At 43.9% G+C, this 19146-nt stretch overlaps 1 protein-coding gene across 1 annotated transcript; it reads left to right on the top strand.

Moving 5' to 3' along the window:
- Positions 1-6824: 6824 nt before the first annotated feature.
- Positions 6825-13662, top strand: MMGT1 (membrane magnesium transporter 1). Its single transcript, XM_066640027.1, has 4 exons — positions 6825-6941; positions 10851-10903; positions 11736-11839; positions 12718-13662. The coding sequence occupies exons 1-4, from the start codon at positions 6854-6856 to the stop codon at positions 12878-12880; spliced, it is 408 nt and encodes a 135-aa protein (XP_066496124.1). The 5' UTR covers positions 6825-6853; the 3' UTR covers positions 12881-13662.
- Positions 13663-19146: the final 5484 nt, after the last annotated feature.

Raw genomic sequence — 19146 nt, 5'->3', positions numbered from 1 at the left:
TCTGGGATGCTGCAGGTCTGGGGTCCTTGCACCTTAGGGTGGCAGCCTTGCCACCCACTCCTTGGGAGCAAGCCCCAGCATCTTTGGGAGAGTTGCAGCAGGCAGCAGGAGAAAACCTTGCTCTAACCCGTGGAACCTCCTGCCCCAAGATGTGGTGATGGCACATCAAAGCCTAGTTGACTTTCAAAGGAGACCGGATAGATTTCTAGAGGGAAAAGTGCATCCCATGTTGCAAGCCGTGATGGGGTCTGTGCAACCTCCTGGCTTTAGAAGCCGGCTATATCAGGTGCAAAGGATGGCAACAGGATGCTAGTGTGTTGCGTGCTCCCCTGGCAACTGGTGGGCCACTGTGAGATACAGGAAGCTGCACTAGATGGACCTTTGGTCTGATCTAGCGGGGCTCTTCTTAGGTTCTTAATTCAGTTTATTCCCAATGCAAGCAAAGTTTATTTATTCATTTATTTATAGAATGTGCACCCTGCCTTTCTACCTCGCTAAGGGCACTCAAGGCAGCTTACAAATAAAATGATAAAACAATACTAAAAACTTTAAGATATGATTAAAACCAAGTTGCAAGCCTAAAAATCATTTATTAGGGAGGACGACGAAGATTCATATAACCCACTGAGACTTGTTCCTGAGTAGACCTTTTTAGTATGTAGCAGGGTTACAATCCTAAACTGATCCTAAGACCAAGCCTGGGCATGTTTACCCTATGGAGTCCAGTGCGTCTTATGCCAATGTGTACACATGCCTGCAGCCTTGAGGCTAAATCCAGTTCAAACCAAGACAATTTTGACTCCCAAGGAAATGGGGATTAGGGTTGGGTCTGGGAGCAGGTTGAGTGTCTCTTCTTGACAACCAGTCCTATTATTTTTTTGGAATCTCTTCGAATTGATTACAGGTAGGTTTGCTTCCATGAAAGCCTGTTAGGATTGCAGTCTTACACCCAAAACCTATGCACGCAGAAAGGGATCAAGGGTGATATGCATCAGGGATATGCTGGAGCCACAGGGATATGCTGAGAGTCAAGTCAAGTCCCAAGTCTCTGCCCCCCTTGATTCAAGTCGCCCACGAGTCATAACAGTGGCCATAGTGATTTATCCAGAGCTGTTTTTTGAGTCATTTTGACTAGAGTCCAAGGGCACAATCCTAACCAGGTCTACTCAGAAGTAAGTGCTATTTTGTTCAATGGGGCTTACTCTCGGGACAGTGTGGTTAGGATTGTAGCCCAAGTCTTTGAAAAGTGAATCAAGTCCCTGAGGTGGTGGGGAAAAAAAGCAAGCAAGCACATGCCCAAAACAAAGTCACAAGCACATACAAAACTGAATCTTGAGTCTATTCAAGTCTTTTCATTTGTAGAGTAACCCCCCCCTTTGTGAGGCACTTCTGGTCTCAGGGAGTTCCAGGGCTCCCAGACACCTTGAGTCTGGTTTACAGAATCACTGGTTTAAAGAATCATGGCCCTCAAAGGTGGCATAAGAGGTAAGCCCAGTAGGGCATCATCTGAGGGCCTTGCTGATTTCTGACACTTCAGGCAAGGGAAGGATAGTGTGTAGAGCACCTGCTCAATGTGCAAATGGTCCCTAGCAGCATCTCTATGTTGGGCAGAGAAAAATCCATGTCTGTGCTGTGCCTCGGCACAAGGCAGTTTCCAAAGATCTTAGTACCAGCAGGGACACAGAATGCACCATCAGAGGGTGGGGGGAGCCAGTATAGGATATGATCCCAAGTCAGACCCATTGCTGGACATTATTTTCTGAGGAAGGCTAGCACATGTGTTGCAAGGTCAAAGCAAAGTTCAAAAGCAAACTCAGTAGACAAGAGTGGTGATCGTCTGCAAGCTTTATTTTGTTGCCAGCAACAGGCTTCTCAGGGACTCCTGTCCAAAGTGAAGAGAGCAATGAGAGCCATGTGGGAACTCTCAGAGCCCTCAGAGAAAAAGCAATTTTCCAGTGTGAACCTCTCCCTTATATTTGATTCTTGCTCCTTTGCCTGAGGAGTCTTACATTTCTCATTGGCTGGTGTGTGACATCAGAAATGGGGGCTTTCTTAGGGTTGGCCACAGATAACTTTACAAGCATTTGATTGGTTGGCTTCAAGTTACAAACTCCAAAAAAGGCAAATACATACATTTGAAACATTGTTTCCAACAACCACTAGATGGCACTCTTTACTCATTTATTACTGGCCTTTGGTATGTCTTTGTTTATTCCTGACCTTGATAGAGTTATTAGTGTTCTTTCCAAATTCCTTTCTGTCTGGTCTCATCAATCACTGTGGGCTTTCCATCAACCTCTGTTTAAACTAAGCCTTTGGTTTTCCCTCTATTCTATGTGTGATTCTCTATATGTGATTTGTATAGTGGTATAAACTTATATTTAATACAAGACAAACCAAACTCTTATTGTAAATAAGAATTTTAAGGACTATTTTATTCATTTTAACTAAATCCAGCTTATTTTGTCAACTTAGAGGCTCTCATTATGTTTTGCTGATCAGGGGACCTTTTCTAGAATGTTATTTCTGCTTATCTGTTCCTGTCTAGCTGGTGTCTGTATCTTAGAAAGCTCTATCTCTGTCTGTCAAACAAGATAAACTGTCTGCTTTGATCCCCTCATTAAAAACGCTTCTAACCTGTGTATAACCTTTAGTTCTCGCTTCTTGGTGCCAAGAGATATCGGCTTCCTGGCTACTCCCTAGTTCCTCTGTATGTTGTATCTAATCTCACTTTAAGTTGTAACTCTCTAGTTCCAATTAAAAGTATCTAAATCTGTCACTTTGAGTCTACAGAGATATACAGAGTTCTTATCTTGTGAGGAGTAACTTTTCTTAGAGTCTCCTTGTTAGACTCTTAATTAACTTTGCCAGACATCTGCCTCCTCAAGGTTACATTTGAATTACATTTTCAGACTTGTGGCTTTAAGCTTCTTTAATAGTTTTCCCCTTTCTGTGTATTTCATGCTTTGATCGAACTATTCTGACAGCTAAAATTCACTACTATGCCTTTATATATTGATTACATTTTAAAAAACAATCTCTATAATTATTGAGGTATTAAAGAACTATTGGCATGCAAGGATGCTAACTTAGTAATTTATTTGGCACTTCTATGATGCTCTGGTGTAAATTAGTTTTCATATTTTGGTTTAAAAGGGAAAGCCTGTTTGAATTATATTTTAAAATCTAAAATGCTTCTTTTCCAAGGGTATTCATCTGTTTAGTTTAGGTTTCATTTATCATACTACCAATTAATCTTGACAGATGGAAATTCCAGCTTCTTACTCCCTTTTTTCATGAAGCGGTTCACCTTATCTGATGTCCTTGACAGTTTACCAAGAAACATTCCTTGAGACTAATTTACAGCCTGTCTGCTGTTTGCAAACCAAAAATGCTTTCTTTGTTCCAAACATATAAGCATGCTAAACATAACATTTTTCCCTTTTTCTTAAACATAGAAACTAATAATTAGTTATAAACACCCATAACACAGCATAAACATTTGCTTTAGTTAAACTTGTGAACATTTACATAAATGACTAGTTTTCATGGCCTTGTCTCACATGAGAACAGAGAAGTCCTGCAAGACCAGACTGAAATTCCTGCTTTCAGCATCATCTTGTCTGCAGTTTAGGTAGTACCTGGAGTGCAGGAGAGAAGCACTTTCCCAGGTAGGTAACTCTCTCCTTCCCTTGAGCTGGAAAGTTGAATCATCCTGCAGTCAGAAGCATGCCTCCTTGATGGCCATTAAAGCTCTCAGAGAAAAGCAATTTTCCAGTGTGAGCCTCTCCCTTATATCTGATTCTGGCTCCTTTGTTTGAGGAGTCTTACATTTCATTGGCTGATGTGTGACATCAGAGATGGAGGCCTTCTCAGTATTGGCCACAGATAACTGTATGTCTTTTGCTCTTATCTTTTGTTATTCCTCACTGGCCTGACCCTGATGTGTTTCAAACAGCCATCTGCTTATCTATTCAACATTCTTTCTGTCTGGTCTCATTAATCACTGTTTAAACTAAGCCTTTTGTCTTCCCTCTATTCTATGTGCAATTCCCTTTATGTGATCTGTATAGTGGTGTAATTTCATTTATTTAATACAGGACAAACTAAACTCTTATTGTAAATAAGGATTTTAAGAGGCTTTTCCTTTTAATTAAATCTAGCCCCTCCTGTCAGCTTTCAGCTCTGACAGAGGTTCTCAGGAATGTTTGCTAATTAGGGGCTTTTTCATATTATCTTGTTCCTGTCCAGCTGTTTCTGCTGATGTCTGTATCTGCCAGACTCTATCTTTGTCTGTCAAACAAGATAAACTGTCTCCTCATTAAAACTTATTCTAACCTGTGTATAACCCTTCGTTTTATGTTTCTTGGTGCCAAGAGATAAGTTTTACTCTGCTTCCTGGCTACTCCCTGTATACTGTAAATCTGTCTCTGAGTTGTAAATCTCTCTCTCTTTGAGTTGTACCTCCCTAGTTCCCATTAACAGTATCTTTTGCCTAAGATAAGACTCTTATCTGAGGAGTAATTTCATACCACATTCCAGTGTCTCCTGTCAGACTCTCCTAATTAACTTTGCTACATCTGCCTCTCTAAGGTTGCATTGGAATTACATTTTCAAACTTGTGGCTTTAAGTAAAACTTAATAACTTTTCACCTTTCTGTGTATTTCTATACTATTATTTAACTTTCAATAACATCAGGCAATCAAGCCTGACCAGGAAGGAATCCAGCTGGAAGAAGGAGTTCTATGGAAGACTAGAACTATTCAGTTGTAAAAATCCGTACGGGGGTTTAGAACAGCCTGCCTGTGTAAACCGCCTTGGATTAAAGTCTGAGGAGAAATCTAAGGACCAAAGAAAGGCGGTATAGAAATACCTGTATAAAAATAAATAAAGCCTTACTCTAATAGCTAATTTATATTGGTTACACTTAAAGCATTGAAAAATATTTGCAAGCATGCTCACTTTGTGTTCTTTGTATAATACTCTCTAAATAACTCTTTTAACATGAAACTTTGGTGTAAACAGCCCTTCCCAGTGTTTATCAAACTGTATTTGGTTTAAAAAGGAAAGCCTGAATGTTTTAAAATGCAATAATGCTTTTCCCCCTTTCAATTCTCTGCTTAAAAGCAACTTGAAGGTGGAATTTGCCTCTCTATTCAGAGACAATGCTTTATCTGATGCTTTGGTATAATGAATACGCAAGCTGTAAATTTGATTCCAAGAGAAGCTTAAATAATTTGTCATACTGGCAATTAGCTTCAGATGTAAATTCCAGCTCATACTCCCTTTTCCATGAAGCGTTTATCTGATGTCCTTGACAGCTTAGCAAGAAACATCCCTTGATTTACAGCCTGTCTCTGTTTCAGCAAAAGCTGTTTGCCCAAAGCTTCAGCGAAAAATGGATTTCATATGTTTTAAGCATCATTTTCCCTACTGAAAACATAGAACATAGAAACTGATAACTAATTTAACTATAAACATAGCATTAACATTTGGTTCATTAACATAAGTAAACATTTGAACATTTTTGCTATTAAACTGCTAAGCATTTGCTCTGCTCAAATGATCTGTTTTAACATAATTGGCTGGCTTTCATTAGCCTGCATCAATGTGAGGTGTTCAGGGTGTGGGGAGGCAGGTGAGACAGAGCCTCCCCACTGGAGGCGTTTGAAAGCGCCACTTCCATTTGAGGTGCAGGCAGGTGAGGCACAGCCTCCCCACTGGAGTCCTTTGAAAGCGCCACCGTGTGTGAGGTTTTCAGGGTGCAGAGAGGCAGGTGAGGCACAGCCTCCCCACCGGAGTCCTTCGAAAAGCGCCACTGACATGTGAAGTGCCAGAGCACTCACAACTCATGCACTCTGTGCTTTTCAAAGGACTCCGGTGAGGAGGCTCTGCCTCACCTGCACATCCCTGCCTCAGGTGCCCGGAGTCACTCTGCTTATACTCCCTCATAGCTTGCTTGTCACTCTTTGCCATCCCTCGTCTATATCATCATACACCTCATGGGGACATTATGTGATGTTATGACGTCACATCGACATCTATTACGTCACAGCACGTCACATATGACGTCACATTCTGTCAGTGTGGGTTATGATGTCACTTTATTCTCACAAAAACCCTGTGAGATAAACTAGTCTGACAGTCAGCTTCAAGGCTGAGGGGGATGAGTGTGTGTGTATATATATATATATATATATGTATATATACAACTGGAGCTCAGCGCTCTTCTGAGGTGCGGAAAAAGCGCGCCAAAAATCACCTCAGCGCTCCAACTTCACGCTCAAAAGTGGAGCGCGCGCCCTTAGCTTGTGCGCATGCGCCAGACAGGCGGGGGGGCGGTTTGCCAACGGTCGCGGCCCGCGCGGGGCAGCCCCGCCCCTCCCTGCTTCCAGAACGGCTCCACTCACAGCCCCGCCCTTTCCTCTCCCCATTCTCCCTCCTGGCTTCCCTTTACAACCCTCCACCATAGAGATGCGAAAATTCCCAGAGCGTCCCATCCCATTGCCTAAAACATCCAGGCACTCCAAAGTGGGAGCCACTTTGTTTGCCACAGCTGGACCGGAAGTGATGTAGGCTAATGGGTGCCAATACTCGTAACGACTTTATTTCGTGTTAAGGATATTTTTTTTAAGGTCGACGTTTATGCGCTGCCCACATCTGTAACCGTCGGGGGTTTTTCGTTGCCGTCCGTTAACCGGAAGTTAGCTTTAGCCCCCTTGTGCGCGCGTCGCTCTAGCCGTGTGCTCTCGGTTTCCTCCGCCGTGACGTCATCACGGAGCGCCCAGTCCGTCGCGTGCCTGCGCTTGACGTCCGCCGCGCGCGTGCGCGCTCCCCGGCGGTGGCTGAGGGATGATGATGGCGGCGGCCTCGCTGTGGAAGGGACTGGTCGGGGTCGGGCTCTTCGCCCTGGCACACGCGGCCTTCTCCGCCGCGCAGCGTGAGTGTCGCCGCGCTCTTTGGGGGGGAGGGGAGGCTGGGCCCCCCACAGGCGGCTGAGGGGGAGGAGCTGGAGGGGCCTGCAAGGGGGTTGGGGCAGAGGCGGAGTGTTATGGGGGAGGCCCCCAACGGCCCTTTAAGGAGTGGTTGGTGGGCTGGGGGGGGAAGGTATGCCTGGGGCAGGAGGGGAGGGAGTGTGTGGCGCTGGGAGGGGGGCTGTGGGGAGGGAGGGACAGTATGTGGGGCTGGAGGGGGTGCGTGGGGCTGGAGGGGATCCATGGAACCCTCGAATCATGGTGGGAATTGACCCACAAGCTCATCTAGTCCAGCCCCTTTCCTGTAGCAGGAGATCCCCCCAGCCCAGTCAGTATTCTTCAATCCTGGGGTGGCAAAACCTCAGTGGTGGGGTCATGGCAACTTACGGAAAAGGTTGAAGGACCCCTGGACTGCAGCAGCACCAGGGAAAGGGGGAGACATCTGGTGTACCTTTCAGGTATCTACCAGCAGACTGTGTACCAATCTCACTCAGGTTCTTTGCAGTGGTGCTGAAATAGCTTTCACTAGTGCCAGGTTATGGTCACTTTTTCTGTTCTTTCCAATAGGAATGTTTGGCTAAAGTGAACAGTGTTGGGAGGGGGTGGGGGTGAGCGGATAGGGTCCTGGGAGGGGGACAGAATAGATGGTGGGGTCCCCATTCTCTGTATGTATGCTTGTATGTATATGTATGTATGTAGCACTGGGACCCACTTTTTAGAATGAGAATCTGTCAGGACCCACTGGAACTGCTGTCTTCTGGAAGTGATATCATCAAGCAGGACAATTTTTAACAATCTTAGGCTGCAATCCTACCCACACTTATCCAGGAGGACGTCACATTTACTATCATTGTTAAAAGATATGCACAGTAGCCTGTTTAAAGTACAGATCGATAACAGTTCCCCAAATGCAGTCACATACCATGGTAGCATCAAGTCTAATATATTAAAAACAAAATATTGAAATGAATGGGGACCCACCTTAGATTGGCTTGTAACCCAAGTGAGCCCCGACCCACAGTTTGAGAAACACTGCTCTAAGATCACCTCTAGAGCATCTCCAGCAGCTGCCTGTTGAATCTCTGCTTGAAGGTCTCCAGTGAAGGAGAATCCACCCCTGCCCTCAGCAATCTGTTCTCCTGCCAAACCACCCTCATCCTCAAGAGGTTCTTTCTTACAGTTTGTACCTATTGGATCTAGTTCTGCTTTCAGAGGCAGTTGAGAACAAATGTCAGCCCTCTTCCTTCCATGGGCCCCTTTTCCCTGTCAGTTTCTTCATGTCTTCACAAAAAAAGTTACCTGTGTAAAAGTGGTAGAAAGAGATTACTAGATACACCTTCTTGCCTTGGCATTTCCTAGACTTGAAATCACAGAATTGGAAGGGACCTATGAGGTCATCTAGTCCAACCCCTTCTTGTAGTAGGTAATCCTCCCAGAGCAGGCAAACTTACAACTTTAGGGATCCTGGAGCTTTAGCAATTTCAGCAGATGCAGTGAGATGAGAAGCTGCACTGAATCCCTAAAGTTGAAAGTTTGCCCACCCCTGTCCCAGAGCATCTCCAGCAAGTGCTTGTCAAGCCTCTGCTTGAAGACCTCCAGTGAGGAAGAACCCACCACCTCCCTCAGCAATCTGTTCCACTGCTGAACTGCCCTGATCATCAGGAATTTTTTTCCAGAGTAAAATGCCGGATTAGAAGGTCCCCAGGAGTAAGAGGAATTCAGGGGTAGGGGTAGCCTATTGCAAAAAAAGCAGCATCTTGCAAAATGCTGTCAGAAGTGCTTGAAGCACATTTCTAGGCAGGGTTAACTCAGAAAGTGAGTCCTACTGAGTTCAGTAAACTGTACATTTGCTAATACAGTATGTGCACACTCTTAGCTAGCCAGGATAACTGTGGACGACATTTTGTGCATCTGGTAAAGCAAGCTGATGGTGCAATAAATGGGTGTAGTCCCTTGGGTGCCCCAAGACACTCTGCTGTTCTTATTCCCAAGTGAAAGTGTGTAGGGTGGCAGCCTTATTTCTCAAAAGCTTTGTTGGGTTAGAGTCTGATCAGGTACACATGTAGAAGGAATTTAACGAGGAACTAGCCAAATGCCCATTATGTGTGGATTGACAACTACTCACGCTGTAAATGAGTGGGGAAGGCAGCTGTGGGAAACCCTTGGGGTTAGGGCTCAGCTTACTTTCTGTTCCTTCTCATCCAAGCAATGAAAAAGTTGGCCTTTTGCATAGTTCATCTTGGGTTCCTTTTCTTGCTTGCACTTCAGTGTGATGGAAAGCTGGCACATGGTGAAGGCATCTTGGCGGTAGCACCTGAGTTATGTGGAAGAAACTGAGGGGCTCAAATAAAATCCACAAACCATATGCCTGCCCCTTCCTTTTTATTGTATTGTATTTATTTAAGATATCTGTATCCTGCTTTTCCAGCCCACAGGGCAACTTGCAACGTAAATAAAACAATATAACCAAGATAAAATAAAATTAGAAAATAATACTTAATCTATTGTAGAACATTTGAAGAAGGCATAGAAATGACTCTGAGATTAAGTAGAGTTGCCAGATCCCAAGACTTAAGAGGTCCAAGAATTTTGTGTAGGAGGGAACAGATCCAGTAGAGGAGGCTTCTTCTCTTGTGCAAAAAGCCACATCTAGTGAATAATTTTGCCTTCTATGCAACTCTTAGACTTTCGGAACTGACAACTAACAGGATTAAGAGAAGGTAAGGGTAGGATTAAAACAAAGACTAAGGGCACAATCCTAACCAACTTTCTAGCTCCAAGGTAAGAGAACAAACATTCCCTTATCTTGAGAAGGCCTCTGCCACCTAACTGCAGGATGAAGCACTTGCCCCAGCTGTGTCAGTACTGGAAAGTCCAATGCTGGAAAGTTGGTTAAGATTTGGGTCTAGGTGTATTGGGTATGTAGTCTGCACAATAGGGTAGGTGGGCTTACACATGGGTCAGTATGGTGAGTAAAGTTTCTGAAAGCAGCTGCCTGGTAAGATGGAGGTGACTGGGCTGAGAAGCAGGATGCAGGATAGCGGGGGGAAAAGGTGCAATTAACTTACCTGTGATTGTTCCAAGGCAGCAACAGAAAGCAAACAAAAAACTGTAGCCATTTTAGTTTCTTCTCCAAACAGGAAGAGAAATGAAGGTACCCTATGGGAATTGTAGTCTGAATAAGGGCTGCTGCTATGGAAGTGCAGCACTGTACTCCTCACAAAACCTACAACTCCCATAAACACCTTCATCTCCTTTCCTGTTTGGAGAAGAAGGTAAGACAAGTCTCTCTTTTTTTTGCTTTTTTTTTTTTTTTTTTTTGCTTTTTGCTGCTGCCTCAGAACAATTCCTCATAAGAATTGTTTTCAAAAAATTTCAACACCCCTAAGTTTTACTCCTTCCTTCCCCCCCCTCCAAATTATTCAAGGGTCATAGAAAATTCCATGATTTTTTTGCTCTGCCTGTCCTCAACTTATCTGTGAGATTGACTTATACTTGGTGTTTGCGGTGGTTCTGGTGAATCAAGTAGATGGTGCCTGCTTACTCTGCATAATGCACTAAAACAGGTTGTGTCATTGCTGTTAATTGAAATGGTGGTTTAAGGACACGCGTGTTGTCCCAGCTTTCTGCATGACACACAGAGAACTGCTAATGATTCTCTTGGCCATGCCAGCCCAATGCATTTATCTCGCTTCGTGTTATGGAGGTGGGTGGAACACTTTATTCAATTTAATGCAGAGAGAAACTGGGGGAAGGAGGAGGTGACCTTTGTGTGAAGTTAACATCTGTGCCTGGTGTTGGGTGGCCTCTTTTCCGTACTCTGCAAAAATAATGAAAGAAATCAAATCCAGTTACAGCATGTCTTTGTTTTATAGATCGCTCCTATATGAGATTAACAGAAAAAGAAGATGAAACCTTACCGATAGATGTAAGTTGCATGTTCTTCCAGTGATGAAATTGCAAACTTGGGCCTGTTCCATAAGCTGACGCATTGGCAGTGAAACCAGTTTAGAATAGTGCCCTTTTTGGCACAGTCTCCTGCTTCTTTTTTTGTTCCCCTGCCCCGTCTCCACAAACTGCATTTGGGCTGATTTGTTTCCCTGCTCTCTCCCCATCTTTGCTTTTTTGAGTCTTCAGCCTTAATGCTGCAGCTATTATGCTGTGCCTGCGATGAATTTAACATGCGCTTAATTTGGCCTGTTAGCTCTTTGCTTAGAAACATCCCTTTAGGAATTCCTTGCTCTCTCCAATAGATACTCAGCCTCTGCTTTACTCCCCAAGCTACAGAGCAAACAGCCTCCTCCCACTAGTATTTGCTTGTGTGTCTCCACTAACCGTATCTTAACTGAATCTTCCTCATAACTTAATCCTCTCATTTTGAGTTTGCTGCTTTGTTCATTGGTCAAGGTTTGCTCAGAAATAGGGATTTCAAATGTTGCTTCAGGTGCCTTTCCATTATTGCTTAATAAGTATCAATTTGCTGTTCAGCTCTTTATTTTTTTAATGACTTCTCCACAGTGAGCCTAGAAAGAGAGGAATCGCTGAAAACTAATGACTTGTTTATGGTTAAACAGGGAAACCAACCTGAGTGTCATGCGTTCACAATCTAGGACTCAAATCTGTCTGCATTGCACACGTCAGAAGCCTTCGAAATTTCCTGACTGAAAAGCACTGTAGATTCAGTTATTTAAGACAGAGTGTTTGCTGGAAGGATGTCCTTCATCCACTGAAGTGCTGTTTTCTTTTTCATTATGTTTCAGATAGTCCTTCAAACACTGTTGGCCTTTGCCGTGACATGTTACGGAATAGTACATATTGCAGGAGAATTTAAAGACATGGATGCTACTTCAGAGCTAAAAAATAAGTATGTATTCTAGCTCTCCCCTGCCATCATCCCTTTTTTTATCTCCATATTGCTGCATGTTCCTTTATCCCAGCCTCCCCACCAAACAGCCCCTTAGAACTGCTTAAGGAGGCATAGGCTTTACCTTCTTTTGTATGTGCAGAGGGAAACTTGGCCGCTGCTGTTTGTCACCACGTTGGAGAGCAGCTGCAGCCTGCTAGAGTTCCCTGTCTCACATGAACCCTGTGCTTTACGATAGCCATTCTCAACAGGAGCATTATGGCCCCCTCATGTTCCCTGGCACATTTGAAGAGGGCCACAGACTGAAAAGGGGGTTTTATGTTTCTCTGTTCATATGATGTCCTTGTTTGAGAGGGGTACCCTGGAACCTGAGAAGTGTTCCTATGGGGAGTCAAAAAAAATGTTGAGGGCATTTAGAGAATGGGCAGACTTGCATGGGGCTGGGGGGGGGGGTGGAATGAGATTGGAAAGAAGGCATAGGCTGGCCTTACAATAATTTAGAACATCCTGGTCAATGCTGCTGCAACCACCACCACCTTTTCTTTCTTGTTACCCCTGGACTTCACTCTGTATTGCCATCACTTCTTTGTCATCATCTTTGATTTGGATTCCCCCTCCCCCCTTCACATTCTTCCCCATCTCTACATATCAGTGTTCTTTTTGTTCTGTTTCACATATTTAGGGATACCAGCTGAAGGGAGGGTGTGGGATTGGGATTGTACCAGGCCCCAAAATGTCTGTAAATAATATTGGTTATGGCACTTTAACGTAGTTCAGCATCTAGAGCCCATTATTTCCAAAGCAGACATGTTGTAAATTGACTGTTATGCCTCAGCATTAATTCTCTCTTCCTTCTGTGTGTGTGTGTTTTTTTAAAGGACATTTGACACATTAAGGAACCATCCGTCCTTTTATGTATTTAATCACCGGGGCAGAGTATTATTTCAGTCTCCGGACACTGTCCATTCTTCCTCCAACCAGGATGCTTTCTCATCCAGTGCATCGTTGAAGTTGCGAAAACTTGAGCCTCTCCGTCGTTAAAAGATTTTTACAGATGATTCTAAAAATAGAACAGGACACTGAGCTATAATATTTGAGTTTGGGATGTAAACACTTTTTAAATTTCTGGAGCAGTATTTATATTGATCTTCCAGACTTTATAATATATATATATATACATAAAATATATAAAATATTAAAAAGGACGTTCTTTGAACTGTTAATGACAATGACTGAATTGTGAATTGGCAAAACCCTGCAAGTTATTTGCTAGAATTATGCTGTGAAGCCAGATATTTTACCTTTCATGCATTAAACACTATTACGGTTGATTCATTTCATCTAAAACAGATTCCATATTACCTAAAAGTGGATGATGATGTTTTACTGCAACAAAAAGCTTTGAAAGGGGCATTGGCTTGTGCTGCTTTGTTTATGGAATGCTGAGTAGGGGGGGGTGTCCTGGTACTATTATTCCTCCACCCTGCCTCCTTCCTTTGAAACGACTATGATTGTGTTACTTTCATGTCTTTGATGGCACTTTGGGCTGAGTTAATGTAGCAGCTGTAGGATGTGATCTGCAGGGCCATTCAGACAAGGCTTTCCTGGTGTGGTGTTGCATAGTAATGCTGGGTTTAGGTGAACCGTTGGCAAGGACACAGACTTTGTCTTTGTGTTGGCCAAAATCCTTGAACAGCCCTGAAATGCTTGCTGGCCTTAAATGAAGATGGTGACAACAGTAATGGCATGAGTGTTTTAGCCCCCTCTGAAGGAGAGGGCTTGAGTCAAGCCAGCTGTTGTTCCATCAGCTTTTTGCACCCATTTCCACCCACTTGCACCATGGATCATTGCCCAAATTGGGTGGAGCCTGTGGTTTGCTGTCAGAAAGCAGGCTTGGGCTTGTGTCAGTCCTGCCCTTGGTTTGTGAAACAGCAGCAGGGTTACGGCTGTAAAACTGAGGACTATATCGATGGCCAAACAGCCACTGAACAAGTGACCAGCTGGTGATCATGGAACGTGTTCCGAAGGAAGGTTTCAAGGGCTGTTTCTGATGCCCAACTGATGCTGGAAAGTTGTTTGCAGTGCACAAATGGTTATGTCGCAAATGGCTTGATTTTCCTGCTTTTAAAGAGTGTATTTTGGTTCAGCCCTCTCTATTTACATAGGCTGGAAAAGGAAATGAAAGTTTGGTCCGGGCTGCTGGAACAACTGGATGTGGTCAGCTTGTTTTTTCTGCTGTGTTGCTTTTTGCTAGTGGAATTCTGGCTCCAGATGAACCTGCCGTGGAGCAGCATGGACTGTTCAGGAAGAGAGAATCTGAGAGGAAAAGTGAGAGGAAAATCTGTGTGTGCCCAGATTGGACCTCTATAGAATTTAACCCACTGGAGTCAGGAACAAATGTCCTTTTCCCTTCACCGGTGGCATTTTTCCTTGCAAATTTTCCAGTTTTCCGTGTTGGGTGCGGGCAGCGAAAGAGTGCACCATCCACTTGTGAAATGTGCAAGCAAGTTGCACATCTTGAGGTGAAATCAAACATCCTCATCCCACCTCAAAATGGTGACGAAGGTTCCTCCCTTCCCCATGGTGGGTTTTGAGTGCAGGAAAAATGAAACCCCCAACTACTGCTTCTGTTCTTGTTGGTTGTTGAAGCAAGTTTGTTCTGCTCCTCCTCCAAGAGAGAGAATCATTTCTATTTTGCCTTGTGTTTGATCTAGCTCCAATCTTGCCTTCCACCACAAGGTGACAACATAACCTCCCCAGTGACCATCAGCCTTACTCTTTGCCCAGTGTGTTAGAGCAAGAACCCCTTCCCTTTCACCTGTATGGCACGTTTCATCTAATTCATAGTAAAGAGCAGCTTTGCTTTGAGGGTAGAGGCTATGAAGCTGGTTGTGTACCTACTTGAAAGTTTGCTGGGTTGTTCCCTTTTAAAAACTGTTGATTGTCTCCTTGCACTGCTTTCCAAAATCATGCTTGCTTAGATTAGAGCGAGTCTTTCCTGCCCAGCAATACTGTTTCTGAGCCACTGCACTGTGAGATCCTGGATGGATCTGGGCTGCCTGAAGAGAACTGGCACAAGACCCTCTTATAGTGGGAGCCAGTTCTCCACAGATCCAATGTATGCCTGCTCAAAATGGCTGTCAGGAGTGGAAAATGTCCACATCCAGTCTTGTCGCATAATCCTGAATGTGTCTACTTGGAAGTACATCCCACTTAGTGTGGTGAAACTTACTTCCTAGTGATTTGTGCTTGAGGTAAGAGGAGTCTCACAGAAGTTCATTTAGCTAGAAAAGCATTTTTTGGTCATGCTATGCTTGGCTCTCTGATGTTAGCAGTCTGGCTGACAAGGCTTTTTTGGAGAGGCTGTTAAACTCAGACCACTGTGAATTGGATGTAGAGGAGAGCAGAAACAAGACCGCCCCGCTGTTTGATGAGTGTTGTAAAATGTTTAACTTACCTTCCAGTTTCAAGTTTGCTTTTTAACACCACTTTATGCAAGTCTCCTTAAACTGGGCTACTGGTCACAACATGCTTCAGGTCTCCAAAAGGCTCCTTCATTGCAGCAGGTATTGCTACAGGGCACCAGGAACCTTAGGAAGAGACCAAAGGCTCACTCCTCCCTGCCCTTCTCTATGTCTGTTATGAAGTTTGCAACCATTCAGGCACCTTTTCTTGGCTGTTTAAGCTTGCAAGGACTAGGCTTACTCTTACTCTTCTGCATTGATGGTTATCATGAAGATGTGCAGATTTTTCTTTTCTGATCTTGCAATGTCCAATAAACTAATATCCTTACAACGCATGTGGGGTATGACGTCTTCGGAATCTGTCCTTGTACAAATGTAAGCTAATAAAGTCAAAATATTTTATAAAGTTGAAGGATGCTTTAAATAAAACTAATGTTTTCCTTGTGTGGCTTGTTTACATGCAGTTGCTGTATGTGTGTTTAGGATTTGGACAACCAAGTATGCACGGATATACAAGACCTGGTTCTCCTTTTGGGATAGGGCTACGTGTTGTTGGAAAAGCTGTTTACATGTGGTGTGTTCAAACCCTGGTAAGTCCAAGGAGGTCTGGCCTAAAAACTCTTTCAGAACCCCATTGGAACAGTGAAGCTGGTACCGAGGTAGATTGACCAGTAGTATGACTGCAGGAAGTAGCTTTATCTAAAATCCACATCTACATCAGAGGTCAGAAATAAGGGCCAAATGCAAGCCCCAGAATCAATTAAGCCAGCCTGTTATAATTGGGCTTTCATTTCTTGAAAATATGAACAAGATTAGCTGTAAATGAACAAAGAAAAAAAGTGCAAAAGAACCACGTGCATATTTCTGGCCCTCAGCAGACGCCATGAATGCTAACTGTAGCCATGCCTGGTCTAGATTGTATTAAGCATGCCAAGTGGAAAACCAGCAAAGGGTTCTAGTCTAGCTTTCTCCCTGTCCTAGCTGCTTTCTTTGTTCTGCAGTCATATGCAACCACATTTACCATTCCCCTGGCTGGCTCTTGTTCTTTGGGGTAGAGGCTTGATTTGTAACAGTTGACTTTGTCATAGCACACATGTTAAAGGTCCATACATCAATTCATCTTTCAGCTGGGGTAGTTAAAGGCCTACAAGTTAAGTTTGGGCAAGTTCTGGTTATAATGACATCTGTTTCTCCTAGCTACATAACAGCACAGTGCAAAGTCATTTGATATCTTGGAACAGTGACTTGATTGCAACATTTTAACCACACACAGTGAGGTTGCACTTTAAGGGCACAGAAGCAGTTCACATGAAACTAGAAATCATTCCAGTTATCTTTTGAAAGGAGGTAAAAAGCCCTAGGCTTAGCTATCATCTGGAAGCTAGTGGAGGGGGGGGGGGCAGAGAGCAGAGCCTCTTCTATAATGATTTTAGGGAGGTAGAGCCATTTGAGTCTGAAATACTTGTTAATTAACTGAAAATCAGATCTACCAGTAGATCCTAGTCTACTTTCTGCTCACCTATCTCTGCAAGCAGGTTCAGGCTACTGCTTGTTAAGTCTTCAGGATGTTTACAAATGGAAAAAAGTATGCACCTAAAGGAAAGGCATGGTCAGACCCATACCTGTGGCTGCTGGGACCCAAGTTTAAATGCCTTTAAAACAAAATTCTCCAAGCCTGAGAAGTGTTTAGTGCTGAAAGACCCATTTCCTGCAAGGAAAAGGTAGGAACCCCACTTTTTGTGCCTTTTGTTTTCTGAAGGCATTTAAACTTGGACCCTGGTATCTATAGCAAGTCAAATCCAGGGATACTCTGATCCAACTGTAGCTATTCCCAAATTTGGAGTTTGGCTCTGTCCCCATCTCAAAGAGTTCTTGCTGCTCTGAGATTTTTTTTAAAATTGCCTTCCTTAGTCTAATTTGTTGAATTTGAAAACTTTGTATGAATCCCCAAAACTTAACATTTTTTTTGTAAAGCTGGAATCTATACCAGGCACACCTACACAATACATGCACCTGCATCAAAAGATCATGGTTGGGGAATAAAACCTAGATCTGCCAAATCTAGAGACCTCCCCCCCCTTACTGTTGGAACTACCTCAGATGCTGTCTTTCCCTCCTTGATAATGCTTGAGGTAAAGAACAGTAGATACAAGGACACTTTCCACAGGAAAACAAGGAGTTAAGCAACACAAGCCATTAGGGCTGGTCTTTAGCATCCACAGAGGTAGTGTGAGAGTTTCCTTCCACTGGGCCCAAGGGGGTGGGGGACTGTCTATATGTGCCCCAGTATGGTCCCCTACTGGCCATCAATACATAGTGCTCACGACTGGGTCTCCATCCAGATTAAGTTACTATAGCCAGAAGTACTTACTCCAAAAATGGCAATGACATGGTAGTGCTGTTTAAATCTTCAGAAACCACAATCTCCTAGGTTTTTACCAAGGTAAAAACTTTGCCCCTGTAAAGTTACGGGCTCAAGCCCCTTCTATGGAGTCCCTAGTCTTCACCCACCTTCCTTCTAAAGCTGTACTTCATGCTTGCCTCTCTTCCTGTTGCAACCAAAAATAGTGAAGGATCCAAGCCTTTACACCATACCATGGGACAAACTTAAGAGCAAACTGCATGCACAGACCAGTGCACACTGCTCCAAAATAATGGTCAGTAAATACTTTCGGAATGTCAGCACAGTGGATTTTCTTTTGGGGCTTTTGCCCCACACAATTTTGGTGGAGTCAGCAATTACATACCACTTAAACAGACCAGTGAACAGGCAAAGACAGCCCAACTCTGAAACAGTGCTTCAAGTCTTTCAAAGCTCTCACTATTTTAAGCCCCTTTACCAGAGCACTGGTGAAGCTTAGCAGAGTTCAGTTATGTGCAAAACAGCCACAACAGGTTGCACTGAGCAACGCCCTAAAACTAAAAGAGGTTGCATTGAGCAAGCCCAGCGTTTCCTTTGCTGTCACTGTTGCATCACGGATGTCAAACAGCAAGCAGCCCTCACCCCACAGCGCATGCGAGGGTCAGTCACCCTCATGCTGAGAACAGTTGTGTTGGATCCAGCACAGGTGCCAGCAAGTGGCCACTGGGCCGGGGTTTGGGCACCCTTGCCCTAAAGCAGTGTTTCTCCACCTTGAGCTGGTGTCTGGTGGTACTTGTGGGACTCCGGACATCTGCTGCCCAGCAGCAAGACAAGTGACATGACACAACAATCAGTAGGAGACTTGGAGGGAAGAGTTCCAAAGCATACTTTTCAGGCATTCAAAAAAGTTCTCCTGTTCACCCCAAGCCTCTTACTGTTGTCATGTCACATCTGGCCTCTCAACCTAAAAGTAACTGGCAATGTCATCAACCAGTTACTTCCGATGGTATTTCAGTATGTGAATCATGCAAAGTGGTACAACAGGATAGACACTGAGAAATGCAGTCCTAAAGTACCTGAAAGAGCGCAAACATCACAGGGCAAAAAGGAAAACAGACAACCAACTAGCCCAGTGAGCCTGTGAAAGTCTCTTCTGTGACTTCTTCAAGTAGCCCCCACAACCCTGGCTTTGGGCCTGAAGCCCTGTACCAAAGTAGCCACTTAAGCTATCACTATTACAAGCATCTGCTGGAATCTACAGAAGGAAGATGTGATGTTGATGCCTGAATGCCAGGACTAGCCCCAAAGCTTCTTCCACACCAATCAGTGGCCAGGCTTGGATTCGCTCCCCTAAAGGGGAATGAAGTTCCCTCATCAGAATCCATAAACTGTTGCAAAACAAGATCTACAGAGGTAGAGATCTGTGAAAGTTCTGTTACTTTAAAAGAGACAGGACAGGCAAATTCATATGCATATAACTG

The sequence above is a fragment of the Tiliqua scincoides genome, chromosome 12 (assembly GCF_035046505.1).
Source record: "Tiliqua scincoides isolate rTilSci1 chromosome 12, rTilSci1.hap2, whole genome shotgun sequence".
In the NCBI taxonomy this organism is placed as follows: domain Eukaryota; kingdom Metazoa; phylum Chordata; class Lepidosauria; order Squamata; family Scincidae; genus Tiliqua; species Tiliqua scincoides.
This window is presented reverse-complemented; position numbering and strand designations above follow the sequence as displayed.